At 38.8% G+C, this 18,045-nt stretch overlaps 1 protein-coding gene across 2 annotated transcripts; it reads right to left on the bottom strand.

Annotated features, from left to right (window-relative positions):
• Positions 1–1,618: 1,618 nt before the first annotated feature.
• On the bottom strand, positions 1,619–16,380 carry LOC121252718 (uncharacterized protein DDB_G0286299-like). 2 transcript variants are annotated; one of them, XM_041152501.1, is made up of 4 exons: positions 16,052–16,380; positions 14,675–15,665; positions 2,961–3,957; positions 1,619–2,695 (listed from the first exon to the last, which is right to left on the bottom strand). In XM_041152501.1, exons 2-4 carry the CDS (start codon positions 14,750–14,752, stop codon positions 2,211–2,213), a joined length of 1,560 nt encoding a protein of 519 aa, XP_041008435.1. In that variant the 5' UTR covers positions 14,753–15,665; positions 16,052–16,380; the 3' UTR covers positions 1,619–2,210. The 2 variants fall into 2 exon arrangements, with proteins under 2 accessions (XP_041008435.1, XP_041008426.1); XM_041152492.1 differs by having other exon boundaries at positions 15,782–16,380.
• Positions 16,381–18,045: the final 1,665 nt, after the last annotated feature.

The raw sequence follows: 18,045 nt of genomic DNA on the forward strand, positions 1-18,045 counted from the left end.
TGAGTCTGTGGGTTCCTCAGGAAGAAGTAGAAAGGGCAAACGAATACGAGAGTAAGGAAGGTGTAATGAATTGAATGATCGAGTGTCTACAAATGTAAAAATTTCACAATAAGTCGCCTATGTGTCGCGCTATGATTGGAGGGTTGTTATCTTTTACTTAACAGTCAGACCGTTCCCAGCTTTTCTCATATACATATATATATATATATAGAGAGAGAGAGAGAGAGAGAGAGAGAGAGAGAGAGAGAGAAATGCTAGGGAGCCCGATTTGGACTCCCGTGTGACGTGGGAAGGCCAACTGGCCTTTCCCTTTTACTTTTTTTTTTTTTCCTTCCCATTTCTACCCATGGGGTGAAATACACGAAAAAAAATATTAGAATAATATAACTGTTTAAGTCCATTTTTTTTTTCATGTATTTCCTGTGACTTTAGCATTATTAGTTTAATAAAATAACATTATCATGTTAACTATTTGTAAAATGAAAAGAAGAAAAACTATCAGATGTATTTTGATGTTGCACGTCAGATTGTAAAATTATTTTTATTATAAAGAAAATCTATCAATGCTAAAGTTAACAAAAGTTACTTTTCTTCTTTTCATTTTACAAACAGTTAATATGATAATGTGTTTATAAAAAAAATGATAATTACTTTATTAAACTAATAATGCTAAAGTTACAGGAAATACATGAAAAGAAAAAAGTGAACTTAAACAGTTATATTATTCACGTGAATAAGTAATTTTTTTCGGTGTATTTCACCCAATGAGGAGAAATGGGAAGACAAAAAAAAAAAGGGGGAAAGGCCAATTTGGCCTTCCCACGTCAGACGGGAGAGAAAAACAGGAGCCCAAATCGGGCTCCCTAGCATTTCTCATATATATATATATATATATATATATAGATGCAGCTAGCTGTAAGTAAAATGTTTCATGTGTTTCGTGGGTGTCCTAATTCCTTAATTTCTAGCTATTAATTCATGTGTTGTGTGTTTGTTTTATGATTAAAAAAACAAAATTATGCATGTTTTATTCCATGTCTTTTTGGATGTGAAATAAAAGGAAATTTAAATATATTTTGAAATTAAATTCGTTAGACACCCAACGAAACACACATGCGCTTGAGACGTTTAGCATATCAATTAATATCTCAACCATATTGCAAATTGTGGAGGAAATAAGACAATCAATTTGACATATTGCAGTCAAATATGAGGAAGTTGATTAAAGAATTTACTTTTGTGTTGAAACATGGCGTCAACCCAATGGTCATATATATATATATATATATATATATATATATATATATATATATATATATATATATTATAGAGAGAGGCCATATAACAAACTGATCATCGTTGGAGAATCATTATGAGAAATAAGAATCTTGCCAAAAGAGCAAATTGTCAGAGCACATAAGTGCAAGAAGAAAGATCAAAAGCCAAAGCTAAAGCAGAGAGAGAGATTGAGTAGGAAGGTGGATGATGTGAGCCAAGGCAAACAACATATTCGAAAATCAGGGGGAAAAATGAGACTAGTTTCCGCCGAGCTGCCTGTTAGAGAACATATATATAGGATTCGGGTCTGTATAGGAAGAACGATTATAGGAGTGGTAAATAAAATGAATGCCACTACTTTCCTTTTCCTCTATTTTACATTTCTTGTAAATAAGAGTTCTATGTTACAAATCAAAATTGTGGGGGGGTTTCAAAGACCACATCTAGTTTCCATTACATTCTCAATTAGATGATGAGCAAGTATAATAAAAATTGCACAAGCTTACACATCTCCCTCTCTAACCAACCTTTCTGAGCCGCCTTTATGAAAATTTTCATTTTCAATGAATTAGTAGTCTGATGCCATGAGGCAAAAGCCCCTTCCCATATAGCCCTGCAATGATGCACTGGAGCATACAATGGCGTGTAACAAATGCGTTTCAATCATGTTTACCGAAAAACGTGTTTCACCCAACCTCATAGAAGAACAAGGCAATCACCCACACAATGCTCCCCTCAACAGAAAGCAATAACAAACAAATGCAGCAAGAAAATTGGAAATTTCTTCTTCAAAGGTCGGATGCTGCTGTACCTGTCTGTACCTGTCTGTACCTTCCCCATTTGTGGTCCTATGAAGGATTTCTTCCCACCTCAGGTAGAGTATGAGGGTGGCGAGTGCCGTTTGAATAATTAGTGCAAATTTGTATGGTTAATCAGTATGGAATAACATACGGCAGAGCACAAATATCAGCTGACTCTATCCTCAGAGCTTCCTCCCAAACCTGCGGTGTGTCCTCAACCCATGAAGATTCCACCTTGGGCTTTTCTGATTGAAAACCATTGCTGCTAAACAGCCATTCTTGGTCATCATAATCCGACCACTTGCTCATTTTGGGTACAGTATATACCTGGCTTAGATACTTGGCATCTGGGTGGGGTGGCTTAGCAAACACTTCCACAATCTGCTCAGCTTGGGCAGAGGCAAGCATAGACTTCTTTGAGGAGACACAAGATAACTGGTCTATAACGCCATTTATCTTGCGTTCCTTATTATCCACCTTAAGATTACTGGCTGCACCAGGCCTATCTGAAGCATTTGTGACAGAAGTTTGACAAAGTTCCAATACCCTTCCATTTACCGGAAATTGATGAGAGGGAGAATTGGATCTTGCCAATTTATTGGGCCGAACATCACTGGCTGTAAGAAAATTCAAAAAGGAAGCATCACTTGTCAGCTAATAAGAATATTATCAGTGTTTGAAATTACAGACAAAAGTGATTCAATGTTATTCCATGAACTGGCAATTAACTCGAGAAATTTTCTTAACACAAAAATACGTGAAATCACAAGGGACCCACCAAAGTCTAAAGGATAGTTAGCCTACGACCATCCTATGAAGTCCATAACCTGAAAGCAATGATTGGGCTTCAACAATTCATTGTTCATTACAAAAAGAACTCACCATGTAAAACTCCATTTGTATCCACTTCCTTCCGTTTCTTGAGACTTTCCTCAGAAGTGGCACTCTTGTCGCTGTCCTTGGGAAGTTTTGGGGTTCTAGCATTATGGCTATTGATAAGGTCACTCTGGTTGCTTTCTTTTAGTTTATCATGTTCTGTGTTCTTATGTTCAGTTTTCGCCTTTGCTTTCTCCTCCTTTTTCTCTGTTTCCCTGTTCTTATCCTTCCCTTGGCTCTTTTTCTCTCTATCTTTTTCCTTGTGTTTATTCCCCCGTCTATTATCAATTTCCTTTTCTTTGGCCTTTTCTTTCTCGTCTCCCCTTCTATCAATATTTTTTTCAAATAGTCCGGATATTCCTTCAACTCTAGTTTGAGCAACCCCAGCGGGGTTCGGAACCGTTGAATTTCCACTAAATCTTGACTCACCCTTAATTCCTGGACCATCCATCTTTCTATCATCAACCCTCTTGCTCTTCTCCTTCCCTTCAACCCTACTATCAGTACCTTTAGCCACCAATTTGACCGTCCCCTCATCCTTTCTTTGGTCCGTATTTGTGAACTTCTCAGCCAACTTGTTCTCGGTTGCCCTGTTATCATCTTTGATCCTCTTGCCAAACTCCTGCACAAATTTAAAATCCTTCGTCTCCCCCACAAGATGGCTGCTCTCACTTTGTTTCTTTGCATTGTAACCAGCAAACTGCCCAGCATTTCTTTTCTCATCCGAAATATTGTTTTTACCTTTATCCCTTTCCTCTCTATGGATGAGCTTTTCCCCAATTTGACACTCGGCTTGCCCCAGAAGTCCCTTCTCGTCTGGGACACTGTTTTTCTCCTTAACCCTGTCCTTCTCCTTATCCTTCTTTTTATCTCTGTTCTTGTCCTTCTTGTCTTTCTTTTCCCTGTGCTTCCCTTCACTTTTCTCTGTCTCTCTTTTCTCTTTAATTTCTCTCTTCTCTTTGTCCCTTTTCTCCTTTTTTTGCTTCTTTTCTTTGTGCTTTTCCTGTGAACCATGCAAGAACAACAATAAGAAAATGCATTTCTAAGAAACAAAGTGAATTTTATTCGGAATTACGAAACGATCAACACAAATACAGAAAATAATAAATAGTTTTTTCATATACACTAATTTTGCCTTGTAAATGTGTTTCGAGGAACAGTTTAGAATTAGTTTTAGGTGACATAAATGCTGAGCAGATTCCATTTAGTCATACAACAACAAAGAACAGCAAAGGAAGACGCAGCAAACAAAAGCAAGCACAACAAATGAAGGCTGGAGAGAAATAATCTAGCCATTACAAAACATGACCCTCACAATGCCTCCAACTTATTTGAGCTAAGAAAATCCACACATATATTTTGGTAAGTCCTTTATAAATCCAATCTAGCATTAAAGTTTTTTTTATTAGCACTGGGTGTTCAGGAACAGCTTCCCAACTAATCCCGGGGTGCACAAGCCCTCAGCAAAAAGTTTCACGCAAGTGCACATCGGGTAATTCAAGAAGAAAATCCCCCAATCCGATGGCCCCTAGAGATTGTTTGCACCTAAGGGGATTTGAACGTTAGACCTAGGGGGAGCGTACCTCCAAGCCCAAGGTCTTTATCACTTGAGCCAACTCCTGGGGGTTCCAATAAAGCATTAAAGTGAGAGCTTCAACTGCTTTGTTTCCACATTTGAACCACAAACTACTTGATGTTACTAACATGCAGTTTGAAATATAAGTGCAGAGCCCCATAGAGAGTAACTACTCATGTTTTACCTGATAAAACAAAGAAAAGGTGAGGGAAAAAAAGGCGCATGGGCCCTATGGAGTGGGGCTATGGAAGAAGAGTTTAGGATACACATGCAAGAAATATTTGCTTTACAGTTGGTAATGGATCCAAGGTCAAATTTTGGCATGATGTATGGTGTGGCGATAGAGCACTCAAGGAAACTTATCCACGAGTCTATGGTTTAGCAAGAATGAAAGAAGCCTCGATTGCGGACCATTAATCATCTCCAATGGTATTACCCCATGGAATGTTACATTCCTCATAGATGCACAAGATTGAAAAATTGATATTTTTTCAACATTCTTTGAGCTTGTGTATTCCACCTGGGGGGAGTTGAAGAAAAGTTTTTTTGGTGCCCATCTAAGAAAGGGATATTCACAGTCCACTCTTTCTACCAAGCCATGACCACACATAACACAAATTCATTCCCATGGAAGAGCATTTGGAAGACAAAGGCACCATTAAAGGCATCATTTTTTGTAGGGATGACTTCTTTGGGGGAAGATTCTCACTCTAAATACTTAAAAAAAAAAAAAAACAGAGATTCTCACTCTAAACAACTTGAGGAAACGTCAAATCATAGTCATGGATTGGTGTTGTATGTGCAAGAAGAGCAGAGAGTCCGTTGACCATCTACTACTTCATTGTGATATTGCCATGACTTTGTGGAATGAAGTCTTTGCTCGGTTCGGACTAGCTTGGGTGATGCCGAAAAGGGTAAGCGACCTCCTAACCTTTTGGAGAGGCATTCGGGACAACTCTCAAATTGCATTAATATGGAAGATGGTCCCAATATGCCTACTGTGGTGCATTTGGAGGGAGAGGAATTAAAGAAGTTTTGAAGACCAATAGCAGTCAATGGATGAGCTTAGAAACTTATTTTTGAATATTTTACTCCGTTGGTTGATTGTAATTGATTTTCATGGCATAACCTTTCATGAATTCCTTGTATCACTAAACTAACACGCTTAGGTGTTGCTCTTGTATATGTCCCGTATACTTGGGCTCTTGCCTATTCTTTTGATCAATAAAATTTTGTTTATCGATAAAAAAAAGTTATAGAGAGCAGAGAGAAAATAGGAGGAAAATAAAAAAACCTGAAGTTTCACCAGTATTTCGATCTATCACCTAAAACCCAAGATTCTCACCAAAACTCACTTATTGAGGAATGGGATAGCACTATTCCCATCCCAGCATTAATGAACCACTCAAAAAGAAGATATTTTTAAGGTTTTCTTCCTCAGCTGGTTAACCAAACTCACTGTGAGGATTGTGAACATCATAGCTTCAAATCTTGGAGAAAATCATTATGTGAAGTTATTCATCACAATCAAAATCTCCAGCCATTCAATGGAAAAGCTGTACTGTATCAATTTAAGTTAGACAACAAAAACCACCCCACCTCCTAAACAAAAAAGAAAACAAAATGAAAGGAAACCACACCATAAGTTTTTTGATACGGGGAAACCACACTATTAAGTTATAGCCAGCCATCAATGTCACCTAATTCTGCAAGAACAATCACTTTTAAAATGACCTTCAATTAGCTGTCAAGTTACAACAGTTACAACATTTCAAAGACACCCTAGTACCATCTTTCGAGCAACAAGACAGTACCCCCCCCCCCCCCCCCAAAAAAAATAAAAAAAAAAATCAATCCCACTCTGATGGGGAGGGGAAATACCATTTAAGCCAGAGCTCATAACAACAGGTGAAGCATACCCAAATACAAAAGCTCATTAGTGTCCACAGCAACCTGCTTGAACCTTCATGACTAAACTGAACATAAGGACTGAGGAAGGGGTCCACAATGAGCCAGCGACCTTCTATGCCACAGTGGTAAGGCCTACAGTGCTGTGCTTGCACGGGAGTCTCAAATGGACACTGAGATGCTGATGGAAAACAGTTCTGAGACCTCGGGTGTTGAGAACAGTCCTGGCACCTTGGTTTTATTCAAACCCAGAGCCTTTGGAAAAGAGGGGGAATCTCTGAACATTGGTGCTGATGTCCACTGGGATGAACTGACTCCTTTGAATTCAATGCCCCCACTGCTAGCATCAATTTAGGTCCTATGTAAAACCAAAGAGATTCAATTGTGCATTGGACTCCCATGTATTGGCTATGAAGACCAATTCTTGGCCTTACTTGCTGCCATCGAAGATGGGCAGCCCAATTCAGCCATGAAGAACCATTCAGCCAAGAAAATGGAAAGGGAATTAAAGCGACTTACATGTTCGGTCAATTACGAAGGAAGTGCGAGTCGTGGTGGAACGAAGGGTGGGGCAAAATTGGTGATTTTATGAAGCTGAAGATAGTCTCGTTGAATGTCTGCGGGTTGAATGAACTAGAGAAGCGCACCAAAGTACGGAATCAACTTCGCGGATGGAAAGTTGATGTAGTATGTTTACAAGAGACAAAACTGGAAGTCATCTCGCGAAGCACCATACAGAGTTTGTGGAACTGTTGCCATGTGGGATGGTTGTATTTGCCGTCTAAGGGGGCTTCGGGAGGCATCTTAGTGATGTGGGATAAAAGGGTGATGGAAAAGATAGAGAAGTTTGTGGGGGAATATACGGTGGCTACTTCTTTCAAGAATGTGGAAGATAGCTATCAATGGTCCTTTGTCGATGTTTATGGACCCAACTCTAACACAGCGACAAGAGGCTTGTGGGATGAACTGACGGGTCTTTGTAGCTTATGGAGCCTTCCTTTTTGCATTGGGGGAGATTTTAACGTCACTCGCTTCCCAAGCGAGCAAGTAGGAGGTCCTAGCTCTAGCTCAGCAATGACGGATCTTTCAAAATTTAATTGTGAGCAAGAACTTCTGGACATTCCTCTAGTGGGTGGCACATTCACATGGTCCAGTAATAGAGAACATCCAGCTTGGTCAAGACTTGATAGATTCCTTATTTCGCCCAATTGGGAAGCACACTTTCTAGACCTAATCCAAAAATGGCTTCCAAGATTATATTCGGATCACTTCCCCATTCTCATTGATTGTGCCGGTATCCAGGGAGGTAAAATATATTTCAAATATGAGAACATGTGGCTGAAATCAGAAGGCTTCGTTGAGCGAGTTAGACAATGGTGGTCTTCATAATTCATACAGGACAATCTGAGTCATGTGCTGTCTTGTAAGGTAAAGGCTCTCAAAGTGGACTTGAAGAAGTGGAATGAGCAGATTTTTGGGAATGTGGAACACTGTAAAAAATCCCTCCTCGACGAATTACAAGGCTTGGAGCGCATGGAGGAGGAGGAGGAGCTTTTAGAAGAAGAAAAGGCTCACAAAAAGCATCTCAGCTTGGATATTGAAAGGTTGGCCTTAATGGAAGAGACTTCACGGAGACAAAAAAATCAAGGGCTTTAAGGTTGAAAGAAGAGGATAAATGCACCAAATTCTTCCATCGAATGGTGAATTCGCATAGAAGACACAATATCATTGAGTCCTTATTGGTAGATGGAGGATTACATCAAACCAGACTGAGATCACAGAGCACATTACCAATTACTATGCACAATTACTTTCGGAGCAGTTTTCTTGGAGACCATGTTTGGATGGTCTTGTTTTTGAGTCGATTGACCAGCAAAAAGCAAGTTGGCTAGAGAGGCCATTTGAGGAGGTGGAGATTCGAAAGGTGGTGAGAAGTATGGCAGGTGACAAAGCTCCAAGCCCAGATGGGTTCACTATGGCCTTCTTTAAGGCATCTTAGGAGGTAGTAAAAGATGGCATCATGAGCTTCCTCTATGAGTTTCACGAACGAGATAAGTTTGAAAAAAGCCTAAATGCTGCTACCTTCATTGCTTTAATTCCAAAGAAGCTGGGAGTGGTGGAGATTAAGGACTTTCGTCCTATTAGCTTGGTGAACAGTATTATACAAAATCCTTGCGAAGGTATTGACTAATAGATTGAGTACGATATTGAAGAAGCTCATATCCAAGCCCCAAAATGCTTTCATACAAGGTCGGCAAATTCTTGACTCGGTGCTTATTGCCAACGAATGTTTGGAGGGTCACGTCAAGTTGGGTGAACCAGGATTATTATGCAAACTTGACATGGAGAAGGCATATAATCGTGTAAATTGGAATTTTCTACTACACATACTTGAGAGGTGTGGACTTGGAGCGAGATGGTGTTCTTGGATCCAATTTTGCATCTCCACTCTTCTCTATTTGGGTAAACGGTACCCCAATGGGTTTCTCTAAAAGTTCGAGGGGTGTGAGGCAAGGTGATCCCTTATCTCCATTACTATTTGTTTTCATAATGGAAGCTTTTAGTAACATGATCGTAGGTCGTGGAAGGGGGATTTCTATCTGGCTTTATTGTTGGGGATGCAAAAATTGCCACTTGAGATGACTCACCTCTTATTTGCATATGACACTTGTATTCTGTGGGGCTAATCATAACCATATTCAAGATTTGCGGGCTCTTCCACTTTGCTTTGAAGCGACATCAGGCTTGAAAGTGAATCTTACAAAATCAGGACTAGTTCCGGTTGGAAATGTTCCAAGTGTTTTGAGATTGGCTAATATCTTGGGATGCAAAGTCTCCACTGTACCAATGAAGTATCTTGGTCTCCCATTGGGTGCCTCCTATAAGTCGCAGTCTATTTGGGATGGGGTACTGGGAAAATGGAGCGCAAACTAGCAAGTTGGAAGAGGCTTTATCTGGCCAAAGGTAGTAGAGTTACGTTGATCAAAAGTAACCTCTCCAACTTGCCTGCCTACTTATCATTATTTCTGATACCATGCAAGGTGGCACACTGGATAGAGAAATTGCAAAGAGATTTCCTATGGGGGAATAGCCGAAGAATTCAAATTTTATTTGGTGAATTGGGCTACGGTTTGTACCCCCATACGCGAAGGCAGGTTGGGAATTCGGAATTTGTTGGTTTTCAACAAGACTTTATTGGGTAAATGGTTATGGAGATATCATGAAGAAAGGGGAGCTTTATGGAGGGTGATCATAGATCTAAAATATGGTGGATTATGGGGAGGATGGAGTTTGAATGAGATGAGTGGACCACATGGAGAGGGGCTTTGGAAACACATAAGAAGAGGCTGGACCAATCTCCATCAATCAACACGCATTGTAGTTGGGGATGGTTCTAGAATTAAATTCTATGATGACTTATGGTGTGGAGATCAAACCCTCAAAGAAGCCTACCCAATACTATACACCTTGCACAAAGAAAGATGGCCTTAGTATCAAAGCTTATGGATCTCTCTAGCCGATCAACCCAATGGAACATCATTTTCCTTAGAGCTGCCCAAGATTGGGAAATTGACACATTTACAGATTTCTTCAATCTTCTACACAATTGTAGTGTGTCTGGAGGAGTTGATAAGATGAAATGGTCACCATCCAAGAAGGGGAGATTTACTGTACAATTGTACTATAAGTCTCTTATGCCACACTCTACAAGAACCTTTTCATGGAAGAACATATGGAAGACTAAGGCCCCCCTAAAAGCTCTTTTTTTTTTTTTGTATGGACAGCTTCATTAGGGAAGATTCTCAACTTAGATTATCTAAAGAAACGCCACTTCATTGTATTGGATTGGTGTTACATGTGTAGGAAAAGTGAAGAGTCTATGGATCACTTATTATTGCATTGTGATGTAGCCATGAGTTTATGAAACGATATTTTGCAAGAGTGGGACTCATTTGGGTAATGCCAAGAAGGGTTGTTGACTTTTTGGCCAGTTGGCAAGACATCCAGGATAACTCTCAAATTGTAACTATGTGGAAGATGATATCGACCTGCCTATGGTGGTGCATATGGATGGAGAGGAACAGTAGGAGCTTTGAGGATCGTGAACGAACAATGGACAAGCTTAAAACTTTTTTCCTGCACACTTTATTCCATCGGTCGATTGTAATAGACTTTAATGGCATGAACATACATGATTTTCTTGTATCTCTAGACAGTCATGCCTAGGTGTGGCTCTTGTTTATATCCCGTATCCCGTGTACTTGGCTTCATCTATTATCAATAAAATTTCATATTTACTGATAAAAAATTTAAAAAAAAAAAAAAAAACTGAACATAAGCAGTAACATAATTTCCCATCTCATCCATTCCATCTCTTTTATCTTTTTTTAAAGTACAAAAAAATTCAATAAAAAGCTCAAAATGCATACTCAAATGCACAAGTTACATACAAGAGAGATACCTATCTGAAAAGAGGAAAAATACAAGAAATTCATGAAAGCTCAGCCATTAGCGTCTATAGAAGTAGTCCAAAGGAGTATAGTATTGAAAAAGAAAGTCTTGAGCTCCTCCATAGTCCATTCTAGTCCTAAAAAATTCTAGTATTTATTTCCAACTAAATACACCACATAAGGCAAAGTACGAACCATTTTCCACACTACAGCAGTTTGCCGGCTTCCACATAACCCTCTACAAGATAAAAAAGATCCACTATTCTACTAGGCATAACCCAGGACAAATCAAACCAACAGAAGAAGTCAATCCACAAAGCAGTAGGTATCTCGCAATGGAGTAAAAGATGATTTGAAGACTGTCTACTCCTCTTACACATGCAGCACCACTAAATGCCAAAAATGTGTTTTTTCCTCAGATTGTCCATCATGAGAATATTTCCTATAGAGGTTTTCCAGGCAAAAATTGCAGGTATTGGAGGAATCTTAGTCACCAGATCTTCTTAAAAGGATATGGGCTTATCATAACCCATGCTTTATAAACAAGTTAAGATGCATTGATTCGCATTGTCACATGCCTTTGAAATGCTGATCCATCAAAAGAGACCACCAATCTAAATCTTGAAATTGTTACCCTCCAGGAAAAAAAGGAGACAATGCTTATGTACCATTTTCAAAAGTCCTTCAAAGGACACACCGCATGAGAGTTCTTTCCCCATTTATGCAACCTAAATGTTTAAGGATGAGGTTGACTTATTCATCATAAAGTATTAGCACCATGAGTACCGCCACCATGCCTAATCAAGTTGATTACCCTTTCTCAGAGTGTTATCCCATAAATAGGCTCTAGGAAGAGAAAATTAGGGATATTAAAACCCATCTAATGTCGAATGGAAAGATTTTCATATAATCTAGTACTTCATCCTTCTGGAGTGTAAATTTCCTAGTGGCACTCAGGATGCCCAAATACGACAAAGGACTTATGGAAGTAAAAATCACGATGTCAAGGATGGCTCATCTACAAAATCTAAACTACCATCCCAAATCAAGAACGCCAATAGAACTCCACCTATATTGAAACCATGTACACCGGAAGCTGTATATCCTTTCAACTAGGAAAAGCTTGAAAATGTAACCTCCTAAAATGGTCCAGAAATCAAGTCCTTCAAAATAAAGAAATAAATGAGGAAGGCAACAAAATACAGCTTATGACCCAAAATCAGTTCCAAAAACAAAAATAGATAAGTAGTTCCAAAAAACAATTACAAGACTGCAACCGATATTTTCACGTTAAAGAAACACTAGTTCTCCCTCCAGAGGAAGCAATTTTGTGGGTCATCAAGCCAACAACATTCCCTCTTCTACCATCAAAAGATCTCCTCAAAGTATCAGTTCTGCACAACAATTGAGCAGGTCTTACACTTGTCCTTCAGTCGCGAAGGAGGCAATAATCTCAAGGACCTTACTTTCCTTCAACCATCAAAACACACTATGACCCCACTCATTAAATTCAAATCCCAGTCTTTTAGGTGATAAGGTTTCTCTGGGTCCTATATTACCAAGAAACCCCTCATAAAGAACTTCGTGTCACATATTTTCAAAGCTTAAAAGAGCAAAGTTGTAACCAGAATTAATAGAGTACAGGGATGGCGATCCTAACAAACAACACAACCAAAATTCATACCACGAAGCTTCTCACTTCAGCAAGATATAAAGCTAATTTACTGAGGTCCTCGCATCATATTTTCTGCCAAAAAATTCTAGTATCTTAACATCTAGGACAAGACTAAAAAGCCCCATCATACGATTCCTTATTATAACTTCAAGGTGTAATAACAAGTATTAGTTTAGAAAGAACAAGCAATTAATACTCACTGACCTCCATAATATAAACAGAATGATATCTCACAGATAAAAATGTCAGTCCAAAATCTGAACATGCTTTCAGATGTGGAGAAAATTGAAGCAACTTCCCATGAACCTAAATGTATCCTACTACCCCCACATTATATCACTCACCTACATACTCAAAAAAAAAAATGAGAGACACAAGTCTTGCTTATAATAAGCAACCATTGAACTTCTATTCTAGTATCATTTCATGGGATAGCCATCATTTACTAGAACTTGAAATCTTATTTAAATTAGACTTATGAGTGTGTTTTAGTCCAGTCCAACTAGAAACTCGTTTACAGTCAAAGAAATTCTAGCCCTATTACAAGTCAAGATCTAGCATCGACATAAGTGTGCCTTTGTACTCAAATAATTCAGAGTAGATTAATATAAGTGCTTTGGTTTATGGAAGGCTTGTATGTCTAGATTAATTCTTATCATTCTTTCTCTTCTTGGGTACTTTTTACATTTGTTCACAGCATGTGGAAAGATACAATCTCAACTTCTTCACAAGTCTTTCGCAACCCAAGTCAAACCCTTTCCTTTACTCTATCAAAGCAGTGTATCTATGTATCTATTCCCAGGCCTTCAGCCACCAATCAGCCTTTAAAGAGAACCCTAATCTTTTTGCTGTCAAGAATTCTTGCAGCCTTTATTCCTTGTTTCAGCCACTTGTCACCCAGTCAAACATAATATTTTTACAGCCAAATTCAAACCATAAACACTGCATCATCATACAATTCCAAGCCCTAGACCTATTAATTTTACCAAACCCCAAGCCCACCAAAGCACATGTACACAGATTCTCTATGGAAAGCCATCTCTAAAGGTTCATCGCTGGTGTTAACTCTCTGACCAATTATTTTCAATTTCATTCAAAATCATTCAGTGAGTCAACTGGCCAAATAATAGTGAGTTTGTTAACGGACCAAGTGACCAACTCAACACCCATCCCATTGCGGGTGTTTAATAATGAGGCCCAACTTTAATGGATTAAATGCTACACGTCAATCAGATCTGTTTATGAATAAAAATGTGCCTGTGTTGGGGGAGAATCTTAATAAGCAGGCAGGCACTTAAGCCCAGACTTTTGGATGTGCATGGAAAAGGCCCATTGTCATGTACAGGTTATGAAGTAGAGGAAGGATACATAAACATGTTAGTAAGGAATCCCACTGCCGGAACTTCAATATCTATTCCAAAATAAACTGTTACAAATATATATAAAAAAGATGTGTTAAAAAATGATTGGCAGAGTCAAATCCTAACAATCAATCAGAAGTTCCCAATGTCAATCATCCGAAATGGACAATAGGGGTACCGTGCCATTTTACGCTTTCATTATCCTTTTTGATAAGTAGTAATTCATTGATAAGCAAACAAGTACACAGAAACGTATCAATAAATTTCTATGAAGAAGATAAAGATACAAGAAAGTCATGTATGTTTAACCCATTAGAATCTGTGGAAGCAGTCCAGGATAAGAGAATATTGATAAAAGAAATAAAAAAATAAAATAAAAAAGTTTTGAGCTCCTCCATCGTCCTTTTGCGAACCTCAAAGATTTAGTCTTTCAGTTCCTTTCATTATCCTCAATGGCACCAAAACTCCCACTAAATTAGTCTTAGTTAATCAAAATCTTATATGTACTTACAGCCGACTAAACCAATCGGTTAAACCACACAGGTTTTTAGTCAGATATACCTAAAATTACCCATATTTATTTGAGAAATTGCATAACGCTATGTAGTGCATGAAATCTAGCTGTGACATGAGAAATGAGATTTTATCACAATTTGGCGCTGTGAAACTCACAACAATATTATTTCCTAGCACCTAACGAATGCCACACCAATTATGGACTATTAATGGATAAAAGAAAGTAAATGAACCTTTTTTAATAAGTCCACATCCTCGGTCTTAGCCTTCTTTTCATATCCTGGTGGTGGGAACCGAAAGCAGCGCGACATTGTAGGAAATCCAGAAGTACACTCTACTAGCACCTTCCACTAACAAAAATGCTCGAATTACATTCCAGTAATGCTGTTCCGGAAAGAGAACGAACCAGAAACTATGCTCTTGTCCATACACCATGTCCCCGCATTCATTTCCAGCTTCAATATCCCTCCATAAGCATACCACTCACTCCAACAAACACCAATTACAAAACCCACCAATCTTTCTTCCCCACTAGCGAAAATGTACACAGGCGTCACCCAGGTATCACCAAAAAATACTTCAAAAATTAACACCAGATGGTAACCACCCAATCAACCCACTGTGGTACTACACTAAACTAGTTAAACAAGACGCGGATGGCAAAGCTGAGAAATCTCTTTGGTCAATAATTTAGCTCAAACTATGTTAACCCAAAGGGTTTCTTGAGAAACAAAAACGGTGAACTACAATCAGAACCTCTGTGTTGCCTTCTGGGCCAATAAAAAAACATCACCTCCTTCTTATAAGCAAATCCCAACACCAAAATCATTCCCAACTTAAAGATCAAACAAGCAAAGCAGCAAAGACCCAGAAACACTTAACCTCCAAAAAGATCGATTCCCCCAAAGTTTCGGATCACTGTCTACACACAATTCAATACGTGCAATCCTCTTCCATGCTCGGAGCACCAATGGGTAACCATTGTTCCTAAGCAATCTCCGAACTCGATAGATGAGCCCTAGTACTATCAAATCCACAATTTTGATTCCGTGGAAGACTGGAGCTCGTGCCCATCGCCGAGCACACTCCTGTACTCTCCAATCTGTGCTCTGATCAAACCTAATTTTTAAGTCCAGAATTGAGGAATTGAAAAAGTGTGCTGGGTTGCGATCCGCAAGAACCCTAGGAATCCAACAGCAAAAGAAACCCGTTTCTCAGCACAAGCTGCCAGTACAAAAAAGAACCCTAATTATGCTACTCGAATAAATTCAGAAAGAAGAATAAAAATCGAGATTTGGAGAAGAGAGAGAAAGAAGAGAATCAATGACTTTATTGGGTACCGATCAAAAGCGGAAAAGGGCAGCACGATTCGAAGCGTCCGTAAAAATATTGGGGAATTTGGAGAGGAGAAGAAGTTATGAAATTGCGGGATTGGGATTTCTTTGCCCAAGACAAAGTTGGGAATGTAGTGTAGGAGGAAAAGGATCTCTGTCTCTCTCTCTCTCTCTCTCTCTCTCTCTCTCTCTCTCTCTCTCTTCCTTAGGTAAGAAGAAGAAGAAGAAGAAGAAGAAGGAACAGGATGAATAGCAGAGTAATAATGGGGGAAGCACCTTAAATATTGGGTTTTTGTTTCTGTGTCCAGTGGGTTTCTCTTTGATGGTGTGTGCGTGTGAGTGTGCGCGCGTCTGCGTTCGAGTATTTGTGTGTTACCTATAGAAGACTCTCTCTCTCTCTCTCTGAAAATTGCAGTAGGTTTTGTTCGGAACTTGCACGCGAGAATGAAAGCCAAAAGGAGGCTGTGGAAGATGGGGGTGCTAACTGCTAATTATATTGCTGTGTGTGAGAGAGGGAGGGTTGAGACACGGAGACGCTAATGGAAGACAAAGAAACGCGCCGAGGACGCGCGTGAGAGAGAGAGAGAGAGAGTGAACTCCCTTCCCTTATGCTCTGAGAAGAGCCATTAGCCTAAGCACATGTATGGGTTTGTTACCCTTTGACATCCCTCACTACTTTTGCTGCTACTACACGTGTCACCACCCCACCTTATCACTTGCCTCCATATGTTCTCATCTACGTGTCCCCTTCCCTTTGATGGATGATTCATTGATTACCATACCCTCCATTCCTTTTCCATGGTTGCGCATGCCTAGCTAGGGCAACCTTTTGCTCAAGAGACTCTCTCTCCCTTTATGTTTTTTAAGGTTATTCCCCTTTCGGAACAGCTTGTTCATGCTTAATTATTCAAAGCAAAATGATATTATTTTTACGTTAGATTTTTTATTTTATATCATTGTTGAAGTTTTACTTGCACATGACTTATAAATTTATTTAAAATGTAGCACATCAATCGATATAATTAGGATAATAAAATCCAAAATGAGAAGAAAGCAATCTTATATAAATGGATAAGTTTACTTGGTAAAACTAGCATCTCCTATTAAAACAGGTGTGAATTTTGAGTTGTTCAATGGTAACTTCACGGGTTTAGGGAAAGAGAAATGTTATACGTCAACTACTGTTCACTTTCACATTCCACATCTACAACTTTTTCTTCTTTTTTTCATAGGATGTGAGGGTGTTTTTCATAGGATGTGGGGTGTAGGGTGGTAAATAGTCTCTAATAAGAAGAATTTGTTTTAGAGAAATGGGATCCATCATGTGTCTTTTTATACTTATCTTTAATCTTAGCCTCTCTAGATGAATTCAGACGAGGAATGGATTTGAATGACTATGGCATGCAATCGTGGACCAAGAATTTAATTAAGAGCCACGAGAAGGATGAGAAGTTACTATTAAAGCATTGGATTTGTGATGAAATCAAATCTTCTATATAAAACTGTTAATTGTAACTTCTGTTAATCTAACATATATCATGGTAACGTAACATACATGCATGCAATTTCCTTGGCATTATCAATATTAATTAAGTAAATCTAATTAGTTCACCCATCATTTCCTCTTAATCATGTTTTATATGGATCATAGTTGTAATTAAGGTGCTTCAACTAGGCATTTGTAGAAAAACTGAAGACATGGTCTATTCGAACGACCCGACCCGATCCGATGATAAAATGGTTTGGACAGACTTTCAGGTTGAACTAGTTAAAATCCGGTTTCAACCCGACTAACATTTAAAAGAAAACTTCTACTTAAGCTTGTAGATCAACCCTAGCCACTAGCCCTCTCCATTCCCTTCGTCATCCCATTGCCTCCGTTCTTTGTCGACATCACCTCCGTTCGTCGTCGCCTCCGTTTCTTGTAGCCTTCTTTCCCCTCCATTTGTCACCAGCTTATTCCTTCCCCTTAGTTTGTCGCCGGCTTATTCCATACATGGTGATTATTTTAAAAAAAATTTCAATATGCTTTAATTGTGCCAATAAATTCGAAGAGTAATCTTATTTTGATTTATGTGCCTTTTTTGTATATTTTTTGTTTTTATATTTGACCTATGAACTTTTTTGTTTAAATGAAGAATCAAATTCAGATTAAGGTATAGATTGCACTCTATTCTTTTTTAGGATTGCTAATGTTTTCCCCCCTTTCTTTTGGGGAGTAAGCTAAAGAGATGCAATCACTTCTTCTGTAAGGCAGAATCTCTTTGCAG

Source organism: Juglans microcarpa x Juglans regia, chromosome 1D (genome assembly GCF_004785595.1).
Source record: "Juglans microcarpa x Juglans regia isolate MS1-56 chromosome 1D, Jm3101_v1.0, whole genome shotgun sequence".
In the NCBI taxonomy this organism is placed as follows: domain Eukaryota; kingdom Viridiplantae; phylum Streptophyta; class Magnoliopsida; order Fagales; family Juglandaceae; genus Juglans; species Juglans microcarpa x Juglans regia.

What these genes read in the sequence shown, in the direction of transcription:
- LOC121252718 (XM_041152501.1), bottom strand. Translation starts at nt 14,752, where the DNA reads ATGTCGCGCTGCTTTCGGTTCCCACCACCAGGATATGAAAAGAAGGCT. An exon ending in ATGTGGACTTATTAAAAAAG is followed by an intron (nt 3,958 to 14,674) that starts GTTCATTTACTT and finishes CATGGTTCACAG; the next exon opens with GAAAAGCACAAAGAAAAGAA. An exon ending in TACAAATGGAGTTTTACATG is followed by an intron (nt 2,696 to 2,960) that starts GTGAGTTCTTTT and finishes ATTTTCTTACAG; the next exon opens with CCAGTGATGTTCGGCCCAAT.